At 35.5% G+C, this 24,594-nt stretch overlaps 1 protein-coding gene across 1 annotated transcript in view; it reads right to left on the reverse strand.

Moving 5' to 3' along the window:
* Positions 1 to 24,186, reverse strand: part of BTAF1 (B-TFIID TATA-box binding protein associated factor 1) — a 74,311-nt gene extending 50,125 nt beyond the window's left edge. Inside the window, exons 1-12 of the mRNA XM_041744207.1 lie at positions 24,072 to 24,186; positions 22,336 to 22,482; positions 17,479 to 17,642; positions 14,251 to 14,387; positions 11,257 to 11,386; positions 10,922 to 10,990; positions 9,525 to 9,614; positions 8,772 to 8,867; positions 8,498 to 8,674; positions 7,536 to 7,676; positions 6,395 to 6,519; positions 4,421 to 4,541 (exon numbers count right to left, since the gene is read on the reverse strand). Of these exons, the coding sequence (XP_041600141.1) occupies positions 4,421 to 4,541; positions 6,395 to 6,519; positions 7,536 to 7,676; positions 8,498 to 8,674; positions 8,772 to 8,867; positions 9,525 to 9,614; positions 10,922 to 10,990; positions 11,257 to 11,386; positions 14,251 to 14,387; positions 17,479 to 17,642; positions 22,336 to 22,462 (1,377 nt within the window). The 5' untranslated portion in view covers positions 22,463 to 22,482; positions 24,072 to 24,186. The remainder of the gene's footprint in view (positions 1 to 4,420; positions 4,542 to 6,394; positions 6,520 to 7,535; positions 7,677 to 8,497; positions 8,675 to 8,771; positions 8,868 to 9,524; positions 9,615 to 10,921; positions 10,991 to 11,256; positions 11,387 to 14,250; positions 14,388 to 17,478; positions 17,643 to 22,335; positions 22,483 to 24,071) is intronic.
* Between the last annotated feature and the right edge of the window lie 408 nt (positions 24,187 to 24,594).

Here is a 24,594-nt window from a genome sequence, read left to right on the forward strand (position 1 = left end):
GCCAAGTAATCCAATTTAAAAATGGGCAGAAGACAGACATTTCTTCAAAGAAGACATACAGATGGCCAACACACACATGAAAAGATGCTCAACACTGCTCATCATCAAGGAAATGCAAATCAAAACTACAATGAGATATCACATCACAGTTGTCAGAATGGCTAAAATTCACAACACAAGAAACAACAGGTGCTGGCAAGGATGTGGAGAAAAAGGAATTCTTGTGCACTGCTGGTTGGAATGCAAACTAGTACAGCCAGTGTGGAAAACAGTATGGAGATTTCTCAAAAAGTTAAAACATCCAAATGATCCAGTTAATTGTTCTTTTGGGTATTTACCCAAAGAATATGAAAACATTAATTTAAAGATACATGCATCTCTACATTTACTGCAGCAATATTTACAACAGTCAAAATATGGAAGCAGCCCAGTGTCCAGTGATAGATGAATGGATAAAGAAAATGTGGGATACATATGCGCACACACATGCATACACAGAAATACTAGCCATAAAAACGGACAAAATGAAATCTTGCCATTTGCAAAACGAATGGATCTAGAGAATATAATGCTAAGTGAAATAAGTTAGAGAAAGACAAATACCATAAGATTTTAATCATAAATGTGAAATTTAACAAAACGAACAAAAACAACAGATAAACCAGAAAAACAGACTAAATCAAAGAGAACAAATTGATGGTTACCAGAGGATAGATGGGTAGAGCATGTGAAGTGGATCAAGAGGATACTTATCATGATAAGTACTAATATATAGAATTATTGAATCGCTGTATTAGTTGTGTGGGTTTGTTTTGTTTTGTTTTTATTTGAGAGAGCAAGTGAGCAAGCATGAGAGGCGTGACGGGCAGGAGGAAAGGAAGAAGAGAAGCAAACTCTCCAGTGAACCAGGAGCTCGATGTGGCTCAATCCCAGGGCCATAAGATCATGACCTGAGCCAAAGGTAAGCGCCTGCTTAACCAACTGAGCCACTCAGGTACCCGAATCATTATGTTGTACACCTGAAACTGATATAACACTATGTTAACTATACTGGATTTTTTAAAAAATTCATCAAATAGGGACACCTGGGTGGCTCAACGATTGGGCAGCTGCCTTCATCTCAGGTCGTGATCCTGGGCTCCTGTGAAGAGCCTGCCTCTCCCTCTGCCTATGTCTCTGCCTCTCTCTCTCTGTCTCTCTCATGAATAAATAAATAAATTTTTTAAAAAAATTCATCAAATAAATATAACATTGTTACAGAAAAAAACTTTTTCATCAAATAAATATAACATGGTTACAGCTGGGTTACAGAGGTGGACTTGAAAATATTTCTTGACTCCAGATTAATATTAGGAAATAATAAGGGAAAGGACTGACAACGGCCGAAGAGGGGCACCTGGCTGGGTCAATCAGGAGAGTGTAGAACTCTTGATCTCAGTCAGGGTCATGAGCTTGAACCTCACATTGGGTATAGAGATTACTTAAATAAATAAAACTTAAAAAAAAAATACATAAAGAAATTTTAAAATTCAAGAGTAAGAAAACAACTCAATTTTTTAAAAAGGGAAAAGACCTGAATAGACACTTCACTAAAGAAGAGATATAGATGGCAAATAAGCATATGAAAAGATGCTCAAAACATCATCTATCATTGGGGAATTTAAACTATAAGATTCCATTACACATTTATTAGAAAGGCGAAAATCTGCAACACTGACAACATTCAATGTTTGTAAGGATGTGGAGCAACAAGAACTCTCATTCACCACTGATGGAAATGCCAAATGGTACAGCAATTCTGGAAGACAATTTCTTACAAAATTAAACATACTCCTTGTGCTCTCTGGGGTTTACCTAAGTGCACTGAAAACTTTCCCATACAAAAACTTGCACATAATGTTTCAAACTTCATTCATGGGCGCCTTGGTGGCTCAATTGGTTAAGTGTCTGATTTCAGCTAAGGTCATGATCTCAGGGTCCTGGGATAGAGCCTTGCATCCAGCTCCCCACTCAGAGGGGAGTCTGATTCTCACTCTCCCCCTCTGCCCCTCCCGTCTTATGTGCTTGCTCTAAAAAAAAAAAAAAAAAACTTTATTCATAATTGCCCAAAACAGGAAGCAACCAAGATATCCTTCAATAAGTCAGTAAATGGGGATGCCTCGTGGCTCAGTGGTTGAGCATCTGCCTTCGGCTCAGGGTATGATCCCAGAGTCCCCGGATAGAGTCCCACATCGGGCTCCCCACAGAGAGCCTGCTTCTCCCTCTGCCTGTGTCTCTGCCTCTCTCTCTGTGTTTCTCATGAATAAATAAATAAAATCTTAAAAAAAAAAAAAAAGAATTTGGAAAGAGGAAAAGAGGAATCCATAGATGGAGCACAGGCACTTTTTTATTTTGTATGATACTGCAATGGTGGAAACATATCACTGGACATTTGTCAAAACCCATACAATCTACAATACAAAGAGTAAATTCTAATGTAAACTATGGACTTTAGTTAATGGATCAATGGATCATACTGGGGCACCTGAGTGGCTCAGTTGGTTAACTACCCAACTCTAGATTTCAGCACAGGTCATGATCTCAGGGTTGTGAGTTCAAACCATCAGCTCCACAATGGGTATGGGATGGGATCTGCTTAAGATTCTTTCTCTCTCTGCCCCTCACCCTCCCTCAAAATTTTTTTTAAAAAAGTACTACACGAATGCAAGATGTTAACTATAGGGAAAATGTGTGTGTGTGTGTGTGTGTGTGTGTGTGTGTGTAGGGGCATATAAGAAATATGTGCTTCTTGCCCAATTTTTCAGTAAACCTAAACTGCTCTTAAAAGTCTGTTAGAAAAATAATAAAGAAAACCATGAAGTGAAGAAATCTGGTAACTTCAAGAGGGCTAACCAAAGTAAATTTAAGAACTTTATTTAAGAATTTACTTAAGAATCAAATACCACAATACAAAAATGAAATGAAAATTCAGAACCCATGCCAGTTTTGTCATATGAACCCATGCCTGATCAACTGAGGGGTTATAAAACAAATCTGAAGGTTTTTCCTCAGAAGATTCTGATTAGATAAAATTTAAAAATAAGGCAAAACCAAATTTACAGATACAGAATCACAGAAATACAACACACTACCATGATGATTAAAGCAAGTCTATGTGGAATATTCCCCTCTTTTAATATTCCTTTTTTTTTTTTTTAAAGATTTTATTTATTCATGAGAGACACAGAGAGAGGCAGAGACACAGGCAGAGGGAGAAGCAGGCTCCGTGCGGGGAGCCCGATGTGGGACTCGATCCCGGGTCTCCAGGATCAGGCCCTGGGCTGCAGGCGGCGCCCAACCGCTGAGCCACCCAGGCGCCCCTCTTTTAATATTCCTAATTCACACAGAAGGGTATGAACACAAGAGAGATATTTACCTATACTATAATCTACTGTCTAAAAATAAATAAGTATAAAAAAGAAAAAAAATAAAAATAAAAAAATAAAAATAAATAAGTAAACTGAAAAAAATCAACTTTTTTTTTAAAGATTTAATTTATTTATTCATGAGAGACAGAGAGAGAGAGAAAGGCACAGACACAGGCAGAGGGAGAAGCAGGCTCCATTCCATGCAGGGAGCCTGACGTGGGACTCGATCCCGGGTCTCCAGGACCACACCCTGGGCCAAAGGCAGTGCTAAACCACTGAGCCACCCGGGCTGCCCCAACTGCTGCTTTTTAAGGATCACTGGCTCAAACTGTGGTACCCACAAATAACAGCATGTCAGAATGATTCTTTATGGTATTTCCCCAAATTCTAGTATTTTGTTTGACCTATTTTTATTTTTAAAATAAAAATGTGAAGCCTTTTATAGGCAGGGCAAAGACTCCTCAAGTCAGCAGTGACATTACCTGATGATCTTTCAAAGCATTTCCATGTGTGACTCCTGAAGTATACTATCCTTGGAAATACTATGCTCTTAAGATTGAGTAATTCTTAAGGAAGAGGCAAGTGCCTAGCAATTTCATCATCATTCTTAAGGAATCATACTGTAGAGCTCCAACTGTAGCCTCCTAATCTGGAATGAGCTCTGCCAATTCTGACAACCATCCAGCTGTCAACCACAAAAAGCAAGCAAAAACTGAATAGGTCTCTAACAGACTATTCAATCCATCTTCCACTCATAAATTTGTTGAAGGCCTCCTATGTGTTAAGTACTATTCCAAGCACTGGGAATATGACCTAGAGCAAAATATAAAAATGTTCCTGCCCTCATGGGGATTATACTCTTATGTGTCTACATGGTCACCATACCACCGCTATTAGGTCCAGCATTCTCCTGATCTTTGGATATGTAGCAAGAGTAACCTGGTGGTCAGATTTATTTTATAAAATTATTTTATATAATTTCAAGATCACTAGACATAATTATTAGTTCTTACCTGGTCCTGTGTCGATAATAATGTAAATAGAGTTTCCAGTGCTGCTCTTCGAACTGATGATATAGTGTGATGCAAAAAAGGCCAGACACGTGGAACTAAAACTGTGAGTGACTGCTGAATACTAAAAAAGAAAACACAATGTTACTCATTCTCAGTTGTAACTATGTTAATACATTATCTAAATATGTCCTTGTGGACCTAGTATCTTTCTTGATGAATAAATTTTAAAAAGATAATACAGTTTTCATATGAACATTCATTTAACATCCTCATTCAGAACTGTTATTATAGCACCACAATAGCCAGAGCAAATGCAGGCAAAAGAAATATTAGGTTCTACGGCACTAATAGCATGAATTACCTTTTTCAAATAAACTTTCGAATATAACTGTCCTTATTTTCAATCTGTTCTTACTCATGAAAATGGGATATGTATCTTAACTGGTAGTCAGGCTACACAAAATCAAGATTGTTAATTCATTCTTGCTCATGGCTAACCCCAATAGGTAATCAATAGATGCACATAACTTACATTTCCTTTTGGGGTCATCTCTGTCACATATCAAATGAGCAAGAGGTTGTATGGTAGTAGCTTTGAAATTCATTATCCTTATTTAGCATTACTAAGTTAAGAAAACTCAAATATCTTCCTTCTCACAGATTAGAGTTTAAATGGAAAAGCAAGAAATGTCACATCTATGCTAACAACTTAGACCACAGAATTCCTGCACATACATGAGTCATTTACTATAAAAATTACCTTGAATTAGGAAATGATGTATAACAGCATTTAAAATATGTAACTGTAGAAAAAGGCATGAATAAAAAAGAATATGGCAGGTGTAACTATCCATTCTTTTGTGGTTCCCCTCCGAATGTCTATCTTTTAACACTATTTTCATTACTTACAGGTTTGTATGAACATCACTTCTTACATTTACTTAAACATTTAGTAAATTTATTTATAAAATTTTAACTTAAACACATGCACACAGAGACATAAGACTCCAACTATGTAAAAACATTATAATAAGGTCTTGTTAATAGTGTAACTATTCATGTTCCTAATGACATGCTGCATTTATTTCTTACATAAGATGGAAAGTATCTGCCAAATATATGAAGCAAACTTTCTAATAAGGCAACTTTGAAAGAAATTAAAAACCACATTATATCTATCACATTGAATTAACAGAATTTTCACTACTACTTTCATTTTCTTATGTTATTTAACTTTCCTGACACTGTCTACTTAATGATTTTTCTTTTAAGTCCTAAGTCCTTTATTTAGGGTAGTTATTAACAAAGGCTTATGGTCCAAACCCACTCTACCCAATTTTTTAAATAAAGTTTTATTGGAACACAGCCATATCCATTCCTTTATATACTGTCTATGGATGCTTTTGTATTAGAATGGCATTGCTGAGTACTTTTGACAATGATCACATGGCCCACAAAACCAAAATACCACCATCTGGACTTTCACCGAAAAAGTCTGCCAACCTCTGATTTAGTGCGATTAAAAATAACTCTTGCATTTTGCAGCTTGAAAAGGGCTTTCACACAGATGAACTCATTTAATGCCTATAGCTTTCATTATTAATTAAAAATACCTGAAAATTAGGAAATTCCATATATGCCCTGCCACTTTTTCTCTTCACTTGCTTTTACAGGCACTTATTTTGCTATTCCATTATATTTCTGAAGTTAACTATAATAGTATGAACAAGAGAAGAATTATAAAACCAATGCAACGAAAGGGTAAAGGAGATGACCTTTTTAATTTCCTGCCTCAAATGTGCCAGTGGTTAGAGATTAAAGAAGAAAAGGCTGCTTGAGAATATAGTCTTTGGCTGGCATCCCCAACTCACAGTGCTGTTCTTAAAGATGCTCTACTATTGTATTCTTAGGTTTCATTATCTGGAAATGTATGTAAACACTTTTTACTTTATTCCACTAACTACAAATAATTACCTGCATTGTTGGACCTGAGGATAAGTTAATAAGGATGAAAGAAGAGTCATAATACTATTTGTTGAAGCTGTAAGATCATCTAGTTCCAGCAGAGCATCCCATAATGTATTTATAATGAAGGGTACCTATAAGATCAGTTATTAAGAAAACATTTTACACAAAATATGCACAAGCTATGCCAAACTTTAGTCACTACTAATTCAAAAACATATATAATCCTCACACCTTTGGATAGTAACAGTTTTGAGCAAAATTAAGGAGGGAGATGTTATTTACTTATATTAATTCTCTACCCCTCTTTAAATGCCACTCAACTCTACTTTGGTGCTTCCCTTCCTAACCAGGCTCATAACGGGAGGGAGAATTCAAGAAATAAAGTAGCCAATACTCATTATTACTCCAATACTCTATTTTATTAAAAAAAAACCAAAACTCTGAGAACAATATAGTGTACATATACAAGACATGACCCTCTGTGTAAAGCAACTTTAATATATTTAATACAATACTAATCATCATGAAAAGACAAATTTAGTTTTTGAGCTTTTAAATAAATACTGCTTACTGCACTTCCAAATATTCATGTTCTGATTTTGATAATTTTGAAAGTCAGATCTTAAAAGAGGTATTTCAAAAAATGAGACCAGATTAAAAAAACCTAAAGCCAAAATCAAAACAAACAAAAATCAAAAAAAAAAAAAAAACAACAAAAAAAAACAAACAAAAATCCCATATGTCTAAAAACAAGGAGTAAAATAAAAAAACGGTTGCTTTCTTCTCAAAGAAGTTCCTTATATATACTCTCTACATGAAGGAGAAGAAAATTAATAGACAAAATTCACTCCTCCAAGGATAATATATAACTGAAATTGCATCTGAAATTGCATACATTAGAGGACTGTCATAAGAAAAATGGAGGATGGGGTGCCTGGCTGGCTCAGTTGGTGGGGCACACAACTCTCAATCTCAAGGCCGTAAATTTGAGCCCCACACTGGGTGTAGAGATTACTTAAAAATAAAATCTTAAGAAAAAAGAAAATGGAGGATGAAGGAGAAAAAAGTACTTAATGTTTTTCCTAATACTCTACACCGTGAATATAAACAAGCTCTATAGAAGAAAATGCGAAAAGATTTAATTTACCTTCTGTGTCTGAAGATACACAAGGCTTTCTACCACAGGTACTAATGATGCTGCAGCAACAGCTCTGACATCATCATCAAGGTCCTGAAGTCCTTCAATTATTCTAGTTAAAACTTTAGGCAATAAAGTATTAATTACATCCTGTAAAACAGTGTATCAAAATAGATTAATCTTCCATAATACAATTATTGTACTTAAACATTTTTTATTAAATTTATCATATGAAAGCATAAATCCTAATTTTTTTAGTTTTATTATTTTAAGTAATCTCTACACTAAATGTGGGGCTCCAACTCACAACCCTGAGATCAAGTCATATGCTTCTCCAACTGAACCAGCCAGGTGCCCCATAAATCCCAACCTTCATTAAAAAGGAATCACATAAACAAAAAAGAAAAATAACATCAACAGAAGCCTATGTGTAACTAATCCCACTTGAAAAAGACTACAACAGTATCAAGTACTTTATTATTCAATGTGGCTTAAAATATCAGAAAATATTTTTCCAAGTAGAACTATGAACTCCCTGTGTTGAACACACATGCATATATACCACTGGTGCTGGAACCTCAACTTGTATGTCTTATTCAACACCAATAACAATCAAAACGGGTGTGAGAGAAGGCAGGAAAAGCCATCCCTTCCTGCTTCTCCTAACTCCAATCTATTCTTTCAGTTTCCTCAAAAGGAGGCCCCACAGGGGCTACTCATAGGATCATACACTAGGAACCTCTCTGAGAATTGGTCTGGCTATGAAACAGGAACAGTTTTTCAAACCTAATGAACCATCTTTTGATTTGTACTTAAATTCTTATTAGCACCACCTAGGTCTATGACACTACCTCAAAGAGGCTGGCTTATCTTTAACACTAAGAATCCAGGGCCATTTCATATACTTAATGAAAATAAACTAAGGGGGGAAATAACTCTCCCACACATGCTTCAAAAACTGAAGTGTTTACCTGACGAACTGCCAAAGCATACTTTATTCCTAGCAGACCACCATGTCTAACTTCCCACTGTTCTTGTGTAAGTAATTTAAGCAGCACATCCACAGTTTTATGAACTCCTGTTTCATTCATGTGTTTTAACACCACACCTAATGTCTGAGCACAAGTTTCACGAACTGGTGCTACAACCTATGAACAAGAAAGGAAGAAAACTCATTATTACAAAAGACTTATTCCATTACATTTGAAATATGATTGGGCAAAGCCTCTCTTAGGTGATACTTACTTCATCAGAAACAAAGTCTCCAAATCTGTCTAACGCAAAAACACAAAGAAGTCTAATAACTAAGTCTTCCAACCACTCTTGATGCTGCTGAATCATCTGTTAAAACAATCATTTTTTAATTAACAGATGAAGATCATACTTTGTATTGGGGGTTGAAGAAACATTAGGTCCAAAATCAAAACTAAATATTGGGACAGACTGGACAATAACCAAAATATAGTATAGTCCAATTACTATCTCTGATACTAACCACATCTTGTTTGTTGATTAATTAGGTTCAAATGTACCATACCAAAATCTTTAAAATTCATCAATTCTGTTACTTGCACTCCAAGAGAAATTAAGAAACTACTCAAAGTTGCTCTGATTTCAATTATATCTGTCATGTATCTATCCTACTACCAGTGTCTCATGCTACACCAGACATACTGCTTAATGACCTCTAAACTATCCCCCTGTCCTTCTTACTCTACTTTCCAGTCCATTATATCCTGGCTCAAGTACTCTTGCTTCTATGTATTTTTTACTTAGTGTTTCTGAACATATCTTTCTCATGAGCTCATTCTTTCTATGTTAGTAAACAGACTTCTTCCCAACCTTTTTACTTTTTTCCTCACATTCAGCTTTCCATATTTCTTATTATTTATCTACTTATTACTTCTATGTCATGGCCCAAGCTCTGGAACTTCCCTGGCTTGGGAAAAGAATTCAACTACTGAAATATAGTGATAACTGGTCCTTTACTACACATACCTCTTCTAAAGTGCTATCTCCCATTTTACCACCACTTTTTCCATGAGCTTTAAGGATTTCCCTAAGTCCAGTGCCTGCACCATGCCGAACCTAAAAACAAACAAGAAGCAAATGTCAGAGGCTAAATGCTTAAGAAACTAAGTTTAACTTCTCTTCAATATGAAAAAGGGATAGTAAATTTTTAAGAAATCAGAATAAACCAAAATGACAGTCAGAATATGTCATCCCTCTGCTATCCAAGAAAAATTAGGTATATTAATTTCATGATTTGGTTATATTGAATTTTTCTAAAATCAAGCTAAGAAAACAATTATTCTAAAATCCTTCTAAGATATTAATCTATATGGCTGTCACTTCCCTACCCTTTACCTGCATTCAGCATTATCCTCAGCAAAAGAGAGGAAAGAATCATATGTTGTTTCCGATAGACCCAACATCAATATTTTAGAAATACATATATTAAAACTAAGTTCCAAAGCTACCAGAGTAAGTGTGAAAGGAAGAGAATTCAACTGTCTCATGACTAATGCTTCACTGTCACCCTCTGGCCTTCTGAAATATCATCTGGAAGGGAGCAAATGGGCCACTGACACTGCATTCACTCACTTAAGATTCAATTTACGGTAAGACTTGAATAACTTTAAAGATTTTATTTTATTTTATTTATTTATTTATTTATTTATTTATTTATTTATTTATTTATTTATTTATTTGAGAGAGACAGCAGGGGGGGAAGGGCAGAGAGAGAAGCAGACTCCCCGCTGAGCAGGGAGCCCAATGCAGAACTCATGATCTGAGCTGAAGGCAGATGTTTAACTGACCGAGCCACCCAAGCACTCAAGACTTGAATACTTTTAAACAGAAGACATCAAAGAGAAGAAATGCCCCTAAAAGGTATTCCAGAGCACTGTTTTTTAAATCACCCAGAAGCCAACCAACGTAGGACAGAATGCTTTGAGACCACCGACCCTGAACTTCAATCAGAGGAATTTCACTTTCATCTCTTTTATATACTGGGATCTGATCAAGATGTACATTTCTGAGACTAACAAGCTGGTATGGAAACTACTGCTCTTAACTAAAATTGTCCACTTAAAAAGGAAGTTTTTACTATTTGGAAGAGATATGCCAGAGATACTACAGCTAAAAAAATGAAAAGAAATGAACAGATCACTAAAGAAATAACGACCAAAAAGTATATGAAAGGTGAAAATGAGTCTCAAGTTTTCTACTTAGAAGGTGAATGATATGAAGTGCCTGGGTCAGTAAGTATCCTGAGAGGTATACAGGGAAAGAATAGGGACCCTAACAGATTGTGTTTGACATGGCTCCCTTCATTAGAAAAAACAAAAACAAAAAATATAGAGCTGAGAGAAGCTGGAATAAAGAAATCTTACCTCCCAGGAGGGATTAAAAAGGTCATTGCAAAGTTCTTCACAAAAGCTTTCTAACGGCCATTCATTTGTCTGAATAAGAAAAACAGAATTAGTACTAATTCAAAAGTTCCGATTTATGCTCACAATTTAAGTAATTTAATATTTGTAAATCTATAGTAATAAGCTTTTAAATTTTAATTTAATTAAAATTTAAATAATTAAAATTTTTACTAATGAAGTAAAGATACAATAAAATTTCTCTCAATGGGCAGATTATTAAATACTATCTACTATCATATTAGTATGAAAAAATTATAAATGATTTCAAAAGACACCTCAGGGCATTTTAATAGTACCTCTTCAATTAAGGAAGAACTCTCTGGAACATTATCAATCAAGACTTTGGAATCATTTGCAGACTGATTAATAACAACATTTGCTATTTTTCTTCTCTTTTCTTCTGGTTCCCCATCAGTGCTATCATTGCTAAAAAAATAAAAGTCACCATTTTAAAAAGTGAATGAAGAATAATGTCAACCACAATGAATGTCAGAATCCATCATTTGAACCAATGTTTTGCCATATTCTACTTATATGGTTTGCCTAAATTTCATATATCAAATAAGATTAACCATTTAAAAAGTTTTGGGTAAAAATACTCTCCTACTCTTACTGATGAATGTAAAATAGATCCATGAATTCTTGCTTTCAAACTGAATCTCAAATCTAACAAGTCTTTTTTACTTCCTATCAACAATCAGCTCTTCTCCTTTTTTTTTTTTTTTTTTAAGATTTTATTTATTCATTCATGAGAGAAACAGAGAGAGGCAGAGACACAGATAGAGGGAGAAGCAGACTCCATGCAGGGAGCCTGATTTGGGACTCGATCCTGGGACTCCAGGATCAAGCCCTGGACTGAAGGCGGTGCTAAACTAGAGCCACTCAGGGATCCCTCCTTTTTGTTTTAAAGCATTTTTTTTTTAATTTTTATTTATTTATGATAGTCACACACACAGAGAGAGAGAGGCAGAGACATAGGCAGAGGGAGAAGCAGGCTCCATGCACCGGGAGCCCGACGTGGGATTTGATCCCGGGTCTCCAGGATCAAGCCCTGAGCCAAAGGCAGGCGCCAAACCGCTGCGCCACCCAGGGATCCCCCTCCTTTTTGTTTTAAATGATCTTGGTCTAACAACCTAAATCTGACCCAGCATAACTTTTCTAGGCTTTTGTACCCTGGAGGAAACTAATATATTGAGTAACATACTATAATCCTACTAGCTTTTGAAAAACAGAGACAACTGACCAATGAAAAATGTATCCAGAAAATCTGAGGAAATGTTACTTTATAACGAACAAAAATATTGAGGCTAGCATAGTAATAAAACATTACAAAAGAGAAGGCAAATGAAACTATTCAGTATTCACAATTAGCAGAGTTAAGGTATATACAGGATTATTCTCCATAAATATCCCCCCCCATCTTAATAATTAGATTTGGCTAACCATTTTTTGTAAATGTGATGAAAGAAATCTAACCCTCCTTAATCTCATTCCTTATTATTATTCCCCTAATTCACTCTCTATTATTCTTCCTCTAATTCTCTCCAATCTAGCCACATTGGTTGGTCACCATACTACCCATGAACTTTTTAGGCATGTTTCTCTTTCCAGGCTCTACTTGTAATGTCTTTTCCAAATATTCATAGGACTAGCATCCTTACTTCTTTCGAATCTTTAATGAAAAGTCACTTCTGTGAATCCCTCCCTGACTATGCTATCCAAATTCCAAACTCTCTCCCCACAAAACATTTCATGTTACTTCCTTGTTTCATCTCCTTTGTCTTTTTTAATCCTTACCATTAACATGATATTACTTATCTTCCTTTTTTTTTTTAAGTTATCTCTACCCAACATGGGGCCAAATTTACAACCCCAAGACCCAGAGTTGCATGCTCTACCGACTGAGCCAGGCAGGTGCCCCTACTTACTTATCTTCTTCATTTTTTCCTCTAGAATATAAGCTTCATGAAGGCAGAATTTTAATCTATTTTATTCACCAATGCATCCTGAGGGCCTAGAATAGTATCTGGCACTTAGAAGCTATTCAGTAAATATTTGCAGAATGAATAAATCATGAACTCTGAAAAGTAAGATCTACTATTTCAATATTCAAATATTTGGGGAAATCTGCTTATATGAAAAAAGCCAACAGACACAGATTACTATATGCAGTCCTAGTAAGTTGTTCTTTTAAAATAAACCTGCTGTTTAATAAAGCTTAATAAAAATTTCATACTAAAAAGAACCCCAAACAAAGAAATTTAACCCCACGTAAAAATTTACACCAAATAGATGTTTATTATTTATTCCCCCTTTGATTTTTTTTTAAGATTTATTTATTCATAGAGACAGAGAGAGAGAGGCAGAGACACAGGCAGAGGGAGAAGCAGGCATCATACAGAGAGCCTGACGTGGGACTCCAGGATCACGCCCTGGGCTGCAGGCGGCGCTAAACCGCTGCACCACCGGAACTGCCCTTATTCCCCCTTTGTATCTAGTCTTTAAATAAATGCCGTAAACTTACTTTTTAGTTTTATGTGAATGGAAACAAAAGGTTCTGTCACTTGCAAAAAGCCTTTGTAAGTCCTCATGCGTTCTATCATTTACTCAAACACGTCTAGACCAAGATCTTGATTCAACACAGCAGAGTGGGGTATGAAAATCTGTATTTTAATACATCCCTTAAAGTGCTTCTGAAGGGTTGTTCTGAACTACTCTTAGTAGTGCTTTTCCAAACCATACACAGATATCACTTTTATTAATTCATTAAGAAAAAGGTCAGTGGGTATATCCAGAATTTTTCCTACAACAAGATTCGGTAAACAAACCTGCATTATTACCTGTTATTTGGCTTAGTCCCCAGGCTGGAAGACAGGTAATATAATACTGCGACAGTTCTATACTCAAGTAATATTCTTAACTTGTGGCCCTTAGACCATCTCTCTGACTTCACTCTGTACCACCCTCACTTCTCTCTACTTATCCTAGACGTACTGCCTTTCTTTCTGTTTCTTGAACAGTCTATGATTAAGGCATTTACACTTGTTCTCTCTATTTGGAATGCACTTCCCTTGGAAGAGCTTCAGCCCCCATCCTAACAAAAAAATCTGCATATGTAAATTCTCCTAGTTCCCACCAATAGTAAATAATCTCTGTCAATAGACAAGACAATCCAAAGGTACTCTACAGCCAAAGACAAAGTCAGCAAATGTTTTTAAAAATCAAGCAGACACAGATTTAAGCTACAAAGCATCACTATTTTAAATGAATAAGCAAAAAAAGATTACTACCTCTTCTCATTAGTTTCCACTGCATCCCTGGATCTCTGTTTTGCAAATAACTTGGCCATTCTTTTAGCTTTGTTCTTTTGTCTATTACTCATTCCTGCTCGAAATTCTGAGTCAATCAATTCAGCTGCCTGGAGAGTCTAAAAGAATAAAAGAATGCTGAGTTTGAACTTTTGAAGTTAAAATAAACGATAGTCATAGCCTCAGAAGAGGACTAAGTCTATGAATTTCACTATAGCCAAATTAACTACATTTTGACAGCATTGTGTTATTCTGTTGTATGGCTCTACCACAATTTCACTCTCTTCTTTTTTCCATATTCTTCCAATTTCCAACAGATGCTTGTGTGTTTCTTAACTTTTATTGTCACAGATGTGACAAAAATGTATGATCATAACCTACAGAGAGGGTTTTAAAAAGGTGATACCTCAAATTAGCCACAGTAATAAAGATGTGGTACAGAGATACAACAGAATATTATTCAGCCATAAAAAATGAAATCTTGCCATTGGCAATAATAGATTTAGAGATGATAATGCTAAGCAAAATAATCAGAAAAAGACAAATGCCATATGATTTCACTCATAGGTGGAATTTAAGAAATAAAACAAATGAACAAAGAAAAACAAGACAGACAAACCAAAAACAGGCTTTAAAAAAAGAAAGACTTTGAGAGGGAAAGGGAGAAATGGAGAACAAGAGAGGGAGAGAGGGGTACAGGGAGAGAGTAAGAGAGCAAAAGAGAGCATAAGAACAGGGAGAGGGAGAAGCAGACTCCCAACTGAGCAAGGAGCTTGATGTGGGGCTCAATCCCTGGATGCTGGGATCATGACCTGAGCCAAAGGCAGACACTTAACCAACTGAGCCACCCAGGCACCCCAATAGACTCTTAATTATAGAGAACAAACTGATGGTCACCAGAGGGGAGGTGGGTGGGGATATGGGTGAAATAGGTGAAGGAGATTAGGAGTACACTTACTTGATGAGCTGAGTAATATACAGAATTGTTGCATCAATATATCATACACCCAAAACTAATATAACACTGTATGTTAATGATACTGGATTTAAAATAAAACAAAACCTATATATATGTATGTGTGTATATGTATATGTGTATATATATATATATATATATATATATATATATGTATACACACACAAATGTATCAATGAATAACCATAATACCACCCCAAAAGTTATAATAAATAATTATCAGTAAAAGAAACTGAGAATCATCATCTGTTGAAAAAACTAAAACTTACAGCCATTAAGTGATCCAGCACCCTATAGTCAACATAACCCAAATTATATGCTCCTTCCCTCTTAAGCAGTCACTTTCTACTGTTTTTTGCTTCTATGCTTCTTTATTTTGGGTTTTTTTAAAGATGTATTTACGAGAGAGAGAGAGAGAGAGAGAGAGAGTGTGTGTGCACAGGGAACAGCAGAAGTAGAGGGAGAGAGAAACCTTAGCAGACTCCTCACTGAGCTCAGAGCCCGACCCTGGGCTTGATCTCACAATCCTGAGATCATGACCTGACTGGACACTCAACTGAATGCACCACCCAGGTTACCCTGTCTACTGTTTTTGCTGTCTTTTTCATTCTTGGGAGACATTATAAAGTCTGTGAGGTAGAAATATTTTGAACTCAAGCCTAAAAATCCTTTCTGCACTCATCTGATTAAGATTCAACTGAAAAAAAAAAAAAAAAAAAAAGATTCAACTGAAATCCACACTTTGACAACCAATCAGGGTCACTAGTACTGATGCCCTACTATAGTCTTGGTCCAGGGAACACTGGCATAAATACAAATAGTGATGAAACTATAGCAACAAGTAGCATTAAACAACTCTTCCCAAAGGTCCATGACATATAAGGCCAATCCAACTTGGATCTTGCCAACTTCAAACTGACTGTTGCCCATCCGACAAATAACTATTCTGTCAACAGCCCATTTTCTCTAATATACCTGACCCACCTTTTTTCTTAAGATACCATATACAATTACCACATTGTAATCACATTACATTTTTATTCTCCTTTATTCTATTTTCTTCTTTCTTTTTTATTTCTACTTCATGCTTTGTATCCCATTTCTTTCTGTTCCTTCCTGGTGTTATTATCATCTACCTCTTTTTTTTCCTCTGGAACGTTCCAATTATTTTGTCTGCAAAAGCTATTCATCAACACACACTCCCTTAGCCCTAAAAAAGAGTTTGCAAATTCTGATGGTTTAGAAAACAACTAGCATAAAAGGCAAAGAAAAAGACCAAAAGAGAAAGAAGATAAGTGTTTCAGGACAAAGCAGAAATTCTTAACAAGGACCAGGAAATGCTAAAAGATACTGCAGGGGCAAGAGGAAAGAATACCAAATCCCTGAATGGTAATGTTTCACTTATACGTGAATTTTTCTGAGGAGAGAGCCACAACTTTTACTGGAGCTTAAACAGTTTGGGACATTAACAGGAAAAAAAATAAAAACAAAAACAAAACAAAGCAGCAGTATGTAGGCATCCAAGGGGAACTGGAAAAACAGAGAAAAGAAAGGAATACAGAGCAGAACTATCAAGCTATCAAAAAAATGTATGATCTCCAATTAAAAAAAATTAAATGGATATGCAGAAAAGTAAAAAAAAAAGTGTATGTTCAATCTATATATACTTACATATTCAGCTATTTGCAGTGGGAAAATGTAAATATGGCTTAACAGGATAAAAATACTTGTGTACAGTAACTTATGCCCTTGCTTATGGGGCATGGAGACATGGGTGTCCAACAATTATGTAAAACTTCTTTTATTTCATATTGTATACCTTTTTGTATTGTTTGAAAGTGTTATCATGTCTGTTACTTTCTCAAAAGAACAAATCATAGATCTAAAGATCTCTAGTATCATTATACTAGCCCTTATTATCTTCAATCTCTCAAATACATTTTTTTTTAACTAAAGAAAAATGGAAATCTCTAGGATCTCTCAGTAGCAGTGGTTCCTAAAAAGTCAACCACAGCTCTTTTTAATCTGTCAATCCAGAGTCTACAATAGGCTGAACTTCTGTCTCTTTAGGATGTGTTATCAGAAATCCGATTTATGAAGACACTAAATTACGGTGGAACAAGCAGGAATTAGCAGAATTAAGAATAGTATTTTTTTAATTGCAATTACATGGAAAAATGAAACAAAACCTCTGTATTATTACTTGTAATCAAACAACCAAAGATTTTACCTACAGGTTGTTTGTTTAGAAAGGCTGCCGAAGTTGGGGTATAATCCAAATCTTCATCATTGAAGAGTTCTTCAGTACTCATTCCAATGGCTTCTCCCATATTAAGACCAAGTTTCTTCTGTAATAGTTTCCGTTGGCGTGCTATCCTCTCTTTAGGATCCACTTCACCTTTACATAGAAAAGAAACAGATTTCCTCCAAATCAGATAAGAAGTCTAATAAATGAAGATCAAACTTGATCAATTTTTTAACTATTAAAACACCCCTCCTGACAATAAAACCAACCATATTCATTATCTCTGTCCTAACTATGATTTAAAAATAGTGTTCTAGCTAACAAATCACTCTAAGACTTTTCACTGAGATTCCCACATTGTCCTACTATGAATTATCAAATATATGTAAAATGAGATCCATTCCTATGGAAATAAACTTATTTATTTTTAAAGAAGGCTCCATACCCAAAGTGATTTTATTTCCCTTGTGTGAGCGAATTGAAATCGTGCCTTCCATCAAAACAATCTGGGGTTTTCACTTCCACAAAATGGGAACTTGATGTTGAGGGGCTATGTGCCAATTCCATGTGGGTAGTTTGAACATTCTCATTCAGCAGGTCATAATCTGCATTTTAATTTAATAGCCACCTATGGGCCCCCCAACACAGCATGGATGTGGAGAAACTAGAAATTTTTGTGAATGTAAAATGGTATACCCACTATTAAAACAGTTTGGCAGTTCCTAAAAAATTTAAAAATAAAAATACAATGTGATCCAGTAATTCTCTTCTGGGTATATAACCAAAAGAACCAAAAGCAGGAATTCAAATAGATATTTGTATACCCATGTTCACAGCAGCATTATTTACAATACCAAAATGTAGAAGCAACCCAAATATCCACAGATGGGTGAATGAATAAACAAAATGTGGCATAAACACACATTGGAATATTATTCAGCCTTAAAAAGGAAGGAAATTCTGATACATGCTATGACACTTATGAACCCTGAGGAGATTATCTTAAGCAAAACAAGCCAATCACAAAAGGACAAATACTGTTATGACTCTACTTATATGAAGTACTCAGGATAGTCAAATTCACAAAAACAGAAAGTAGAATGGTGGTTACTAGGGGCTGGAGGGAGAGAAGAATGGGAATTGTTTAACCCCCACTCATCCATGGTTTCACTTTCTGTGGTACAAGTCTAGCCCAGAGGCAGATGATCTTGTTCCTGACATATTGTCAGAAGGTCAATAGTAGCCTAACGCTACATCACATTGCCTAGGTCATTCACCTTACTTCATCACATTACATAGGCATTTTATCATCTCACATCATCACAAGAAGGGTAAGTACATTACAATAAAATATTTCAAGAGAGATTTATATAACTTTTATTAAAGTACATTATTATGGGGATCCCTGGGTAGCTCAGCAGTTTGGCACCTGCCTTTGGCCCAGGGCGTGATCCTGAAGTCCTGGGAACAAGTCCCACTTTGGGCTTCCTGCATGGAGCCTGTTTCTCCTTATGTGTCTCTGCCTCTCTCTCTATCTGTGTCTCTCATGAATAAATATTTTTTTAAAATGCATTATTATAATAGTTCTATTTTATTGTTGTCAATCTCTCACTGTGCCTAATTTATAAATTAAACTTTATCATAGTTCTGTATGTACAGGAAAAAACAGAATACATATGGCTTGGTACTACTTACAGTTTCAGGCAACCACTGGGGGTCTTGAAATATGTCCTTTGTGGATAAGGGGGACTAGTGTATAAAGTTTCAGTTTTGCAACATGAAGAGAGTTCTGGAGATTGGCTCACAACAATGTAAATGTACTTAATATTACTGAAATATACGCTTAAGAATAGTTAAAATGTAAATCTTATGTTATCTGTATTCTACCATAATTAAAAGCTGATATATCTGGTAACAGTAATAAAAAATTATTTAGGGAAACAAAATGAAATAAGTACTGATATATACTACAGGATGGATAAACCTTAGAAACATTCTGCTAAGAAGCCAGTTACAAAAGACCACATTAATTATGATTCCATTCATAAGAACTGTCCAGAACTGGCAGAGACAGAAAGATGCTTAAGGCCTAGAAGGGAAGGAAGTAGGGAGTAGGAGGTTGATAGATAAAGGATATAGGGTTTCTTCTTGAGATAAGGAAAATATTCTAAAATTGACGGCATATATCTGTGAATATATTAAGCACCACTGAAATGTACACTTTTTTTTTTTTAAGATTTTATTTATTTATTCATAGAGACACAAAGAGAGAATGAGAGGCAGAGACACAGGCAGAGGGAGAAGCAGGCTCCATCCAGAGAGCCCGATATGGGACTCGATCCAGGGTCTCCAGGATCACGCCCTGGGCTGCAGGCGGCGCTAAACTGCTGCGCCACTGGGGCTGCCCCTGAAATGTACACTTTAAAAATGGGTGAATTTTATGGTATGTGAATTATATTTCAATAAAGCTTTTTTCTTTTTTTTTTTTTAATTTAAGACTGTTCTACCTTGAGGGAAAAACACTAGGGAGCCAAAAGTGAAGAATGCTGGATCACAAGTCCATGACCCTTACACAGAACCCAAACTCAGTCCTCTCATTCCTACTGGAGAAAATAACCTGTACAAATACAAAGGAAAATCAAACTAGCACCTATACTAAATCTGCATGTGTCCTTCATATATAAGAAAACACAGATAAGCAGACATGTAAAGAAAATCTATTTAGAGAATTTTAAATGACCACTGTTCAGCATACTGAGACTTATCAGCATTAAAATCTGAGTTGCCCAAAACTTGGGGTTCCCAATCCTAGTTACATCAGAGTCACTTGTGGAGTTTCGTTCTTTGAAATGCAATGTCCTAGACTTCAAGCTGTATTACAAAGCTGTAATCATTCAGACAGTACACTATTAGCACAGAAACAGACACAAAGAACAATGGAACAGAATACAGAACCCAGAAATGGACTCTCAACCCTAAGGTCAACTAATCATCAACAAAGCAAGAAAGAATATCCAATGGAAAAAAAGTCTCTTCAACAAATGGTGTTGGGGAAAAAAAAAATAAACACAAAAGGTGTTGGGAAAATTGGACAGCCACATGCAAAAGAATTAAACTGGCCCACTTTCTTACACCATACAAAAAAAGAAACTCAAAATGGATGAAAGACCTAAATGTGAGACAGGAATCCATCAGAATCTTAGAGAACACAGGCAGCAACCTCTCTGATTTCAGATTTCAGCCACAGGAACTTCTTGCTAGACATGTCTCCAAAGGTGAGGGAAACATAGACAAAAATGAACTATTGGGACTTCAAGATAAAAAGCTTTTGCACAGCAAAGGAAACAGTCGACAAAACCCAAAGACAACCTACAGAATAGGAGAAGATATTTGCAAATGTCTGATCAGATAAAGGCCTAGTCTATAAAGAACTTATCAAACTCAACACCCAAAAACCAAATAATCCAGTCCAGAAACGGGCAGAAGACATGAACAAATATTTCTCCCAAGAAAACATACCAACAGACACATGAAAAAATGCTCAACATCATTCGGCATCAGGGAAATACAAATCAAAACCACAATGAGGGATGCATGGGTGGATTAGCGGTTAAAGCATCTGCCTTGGCTCAGGGTGTGATCCTGGAGTCTTATCAAGTCCCACATCAGGCTCCCTGCATGGATCCTGCTTCCCCCTCTGCCTTTGTCTGCCTCTCTCTGTGTGTCTCTCATGAATAAATAAATAAAATTTTTTTAAAAACCCACAATGAGATACCACCTGACACCAATCAGAATGGCTAAAATTAACAAGTCAGGAAATGACGGATGTTGGTAAAGCTGTGTGTGGAGAAAGGGGAACACTCATACGGCTGGTGGGAATGCAAGCTGGTACAGCCACTCTGAAAAACAGTATGGAGGTTCCTCAAAAACTTAAAAATAGAGCTATCCTATGACCAGCAATTGCACTACTATGTATTTACCTAAAGGATATAAACATAGTGATTCTAAGGGGTACCTGCACTCCAATGTTTATTATAGCAGCAATGTCCACAATAGACAAACTATGGAAAGAATCCAGATATCCACCAACAGATGAATAAAGGAGGTATGGTTGTGTATGTGTAATGGAATATCACTCAACCATCAAAAAGAATGAAATCTTGCTGTTTACAACAACATGGATGGAACCAGAGGGTATTACACTAAGTGTAATTAAAGAAACAAAACAGGATGAACATAGGGGAAAGGAAGGAAAAATGAAATAAAAACAGAGGAGGCAAACCACAAGAAATTCTTAACTCTAGGAAACAAACTGAAGATTGCTGGAAGGGAGGTGGATTTGTGGGATGAGGTAATTGGGTGACAGGCATTAAGGAGGGTACTTGATGTAATGAGCACCAGGTAACATGAATCACTAAATTCTACCCCTGAAACTAATAATGTTAGTTATTACTTAACTAATGTTAACACACAGGTCTTCGTTCATTAATGCTCGATACATTTATTTATTCATTTATTTTAAAATTTTTATTTATTCATGAGAGGCAGAGATACAGGCAGAGGGAGAAGCAGGCTCCATGGAGGAAGCCTGATGCAGGACTCAATCCTCGGTCTCCACGATCACACCCTGGGCTGAAGGCAGGCGCTAAACCACTGAGCCACCCGGGTACCCTAGACCAAGTACTTTTGGTTATCTTCTCTACCTACAATGCCTCCTCTTTCCCAACCACAAACTTCAATTTACATTTTGTAACATCTATTAATAAGACTTTGCATGACTGATATGTAGCATATCAAGTGATAAACACACACATTTCAGACTTTCTTCTACAGGACTACTACATACCTGATTTTTCATCTTGTACTTCAAATTCTGCACCAGCAGATCCCAAAAGTGATGCCCCATGTTGTAACAATCTACATATATCAAATCTGTCAAAATTCAATCGATCTGTAGAAGGTGAATCTTCCATAGCACTTTCTGAAGTAGATTCTAAATGAGGTTGAAAATATTTAATTTGATCACAAAACCAAAGGGTAGAATGAAAGAAAACAGCAACACTTGGGGTGGTTGTGTATGTAACATTTTAAGTAAAAGGCAGCAGAAATAGAAAAGTATTGTGATTTATGATTAGCTCTTATTTATGAATAAACTATTTAGTTGGTGGCTCCCCTTCTACAAACTATCAGAACATCAGTGGGTGTATGTATAGCTGTTTTTCACTACAAAAGCACATTATTATATAAAGAAATGCATCCCATATGGCAATATGTATGTTAAATATCATATTGTCTCCATTAACTGTTTAAAAATACCAAAATAACAGCCTGAGTACATGACAGTGCTAACTTGGAAAACAAATATATTCACAGAATATATTCAAATATAAGCCAACAACCATCATTTGTCCCTATACCTGAGGAATATCTATGACACAAAGCAATTATTCATTCAATAGGACTCCTCATAATATGAGCAAATTATAAACTCCTGATAAACTGCTAAAATTACATATTCATCTAAGGCCTAAAATCCTCTATAAAATGTTTTCTTTCCTCAAAAAAAAAAAAAAAAAAGGTTATGCCATTAAAAATTTTTAAACATACTGTAACTGTTCACTGACTTAACAGTTTATTTAGCTGGCACTTGCATATAATTCATTTATCAAACTAAAGTCTAATTGCTTTAATTTTCCAGTGATGACAAGCAACCTTACCATAAACCTTAATGCTGGTGTAACTAATATAATGTTTTATAAAAAGAATATGAGTTCTAATATCTCTATATACCAAAATAAGCAGGGAAAATAAGCTGAGAAAGAAAAAGCTCTTTTCTAAAACAAGTTATAACTTTTTCTGGTTATGTTTCATTTGATGAGAGAGGACAAATTAATAGAGTCACTTAACATAAAAGATGCCATATAATTAAAGAAAAATTTTAGACAAGCTAAAATAAAATGCATGATAAAAGTGATGTCATCAAAGTGACTTGAAAATGAAATCAAATTGCACCACCAAGTTAAATTTTCACTTGAGATGTATACATTTATAAATTTTTAAAAGCATACAATCATTTTTAAATATTGTTGCAAGCAGTCAGAAAAATAATTTCCACTCAAAGACATCTAAAGGTCACATTAAAAACTAAAGGCCCCTCCAAATAGCTATACATAATTGTGCTTAAATTTAGAAAACAATTACACTAATTCTCCCAGCAACAAGAAAAAAGCACTGCTTCAAATATTTACATTGCACTGATTTAGTTTCTGTTTTTAGGACATAAATTCTTTGAGGGAAGCAATAATCCCTTTATATCAAGCATACTGTACAGTTAATAATTTAAAAAACATACACAGAAACATAGTTTAGTAGTCTTTTAAAAGCATGGTGAAAATCACCTTATTGTCATTTCCTGACAAAGCTACACCTGAAAATTAAGCTTTAAATTTTATTATCTAATCATTAAAATTTAAAATATAATTTTTAGATAATTATCATTAAATTATTAAAATATAAAATGTGCAGTATAGTTAATTCTATAGGTAGATTTTACTGCAAACTACTTTTACCACTTAAAAGCACCTTGTTTGGTTCTTGGTACTGGATTCCACTCAGGTACATTTTTCACTATAGCTTCAACAGCTTGTCCTGCTGCAATTCGAGTATCCCAATTTGTACTCCTTAAATATATCAACACCTTAAAAAACCATAAGACAAAACAGTTAAACCAAAAATATCATTTGTTCAAAGTAACCAGAACAGAGAAATACAAATTTACTTGTTCTTAATTTATCAGCCCTTGGGCTTTATATATAAATTTATATAAAAAATCTTGAAATTACATCATTTATAAGATTCTATCATTCACAGGAAATATCACATCTTTTTTTTTTTTTTTTTTATCATAGGCACACAGTGAGAGAGAGAGAGGCAGAGACATAGGCAGAGGGAGAAGCAGGCTCCATGCACCGGGAGCCTGACATGGGATTCGATCCCAGGTCTCCAGGATCGCGCCCTGGGCCAAAGGCAGGCGCTAAACCGCTGCGCCACCCAGGGATCCCCCAGGAAATATCACATCTTAAAAAAAAAGGAAACAGAAAACTTT

The sequence above is a fragment of the Vulpes lagopus genome, chromosome 2, assembly GCF_018345385.1.
Source record: "Vulpes lagopus strain Blue_001 chromosome 2, ASM1834538v1, whole genome shotgun sequence".
NCBI classification, from domain to species: Eukaryota; Metazoa; Chordata; class Mammalia; order Carnivora; family Canidae; genus Vulpes; species Vulpes lagopus.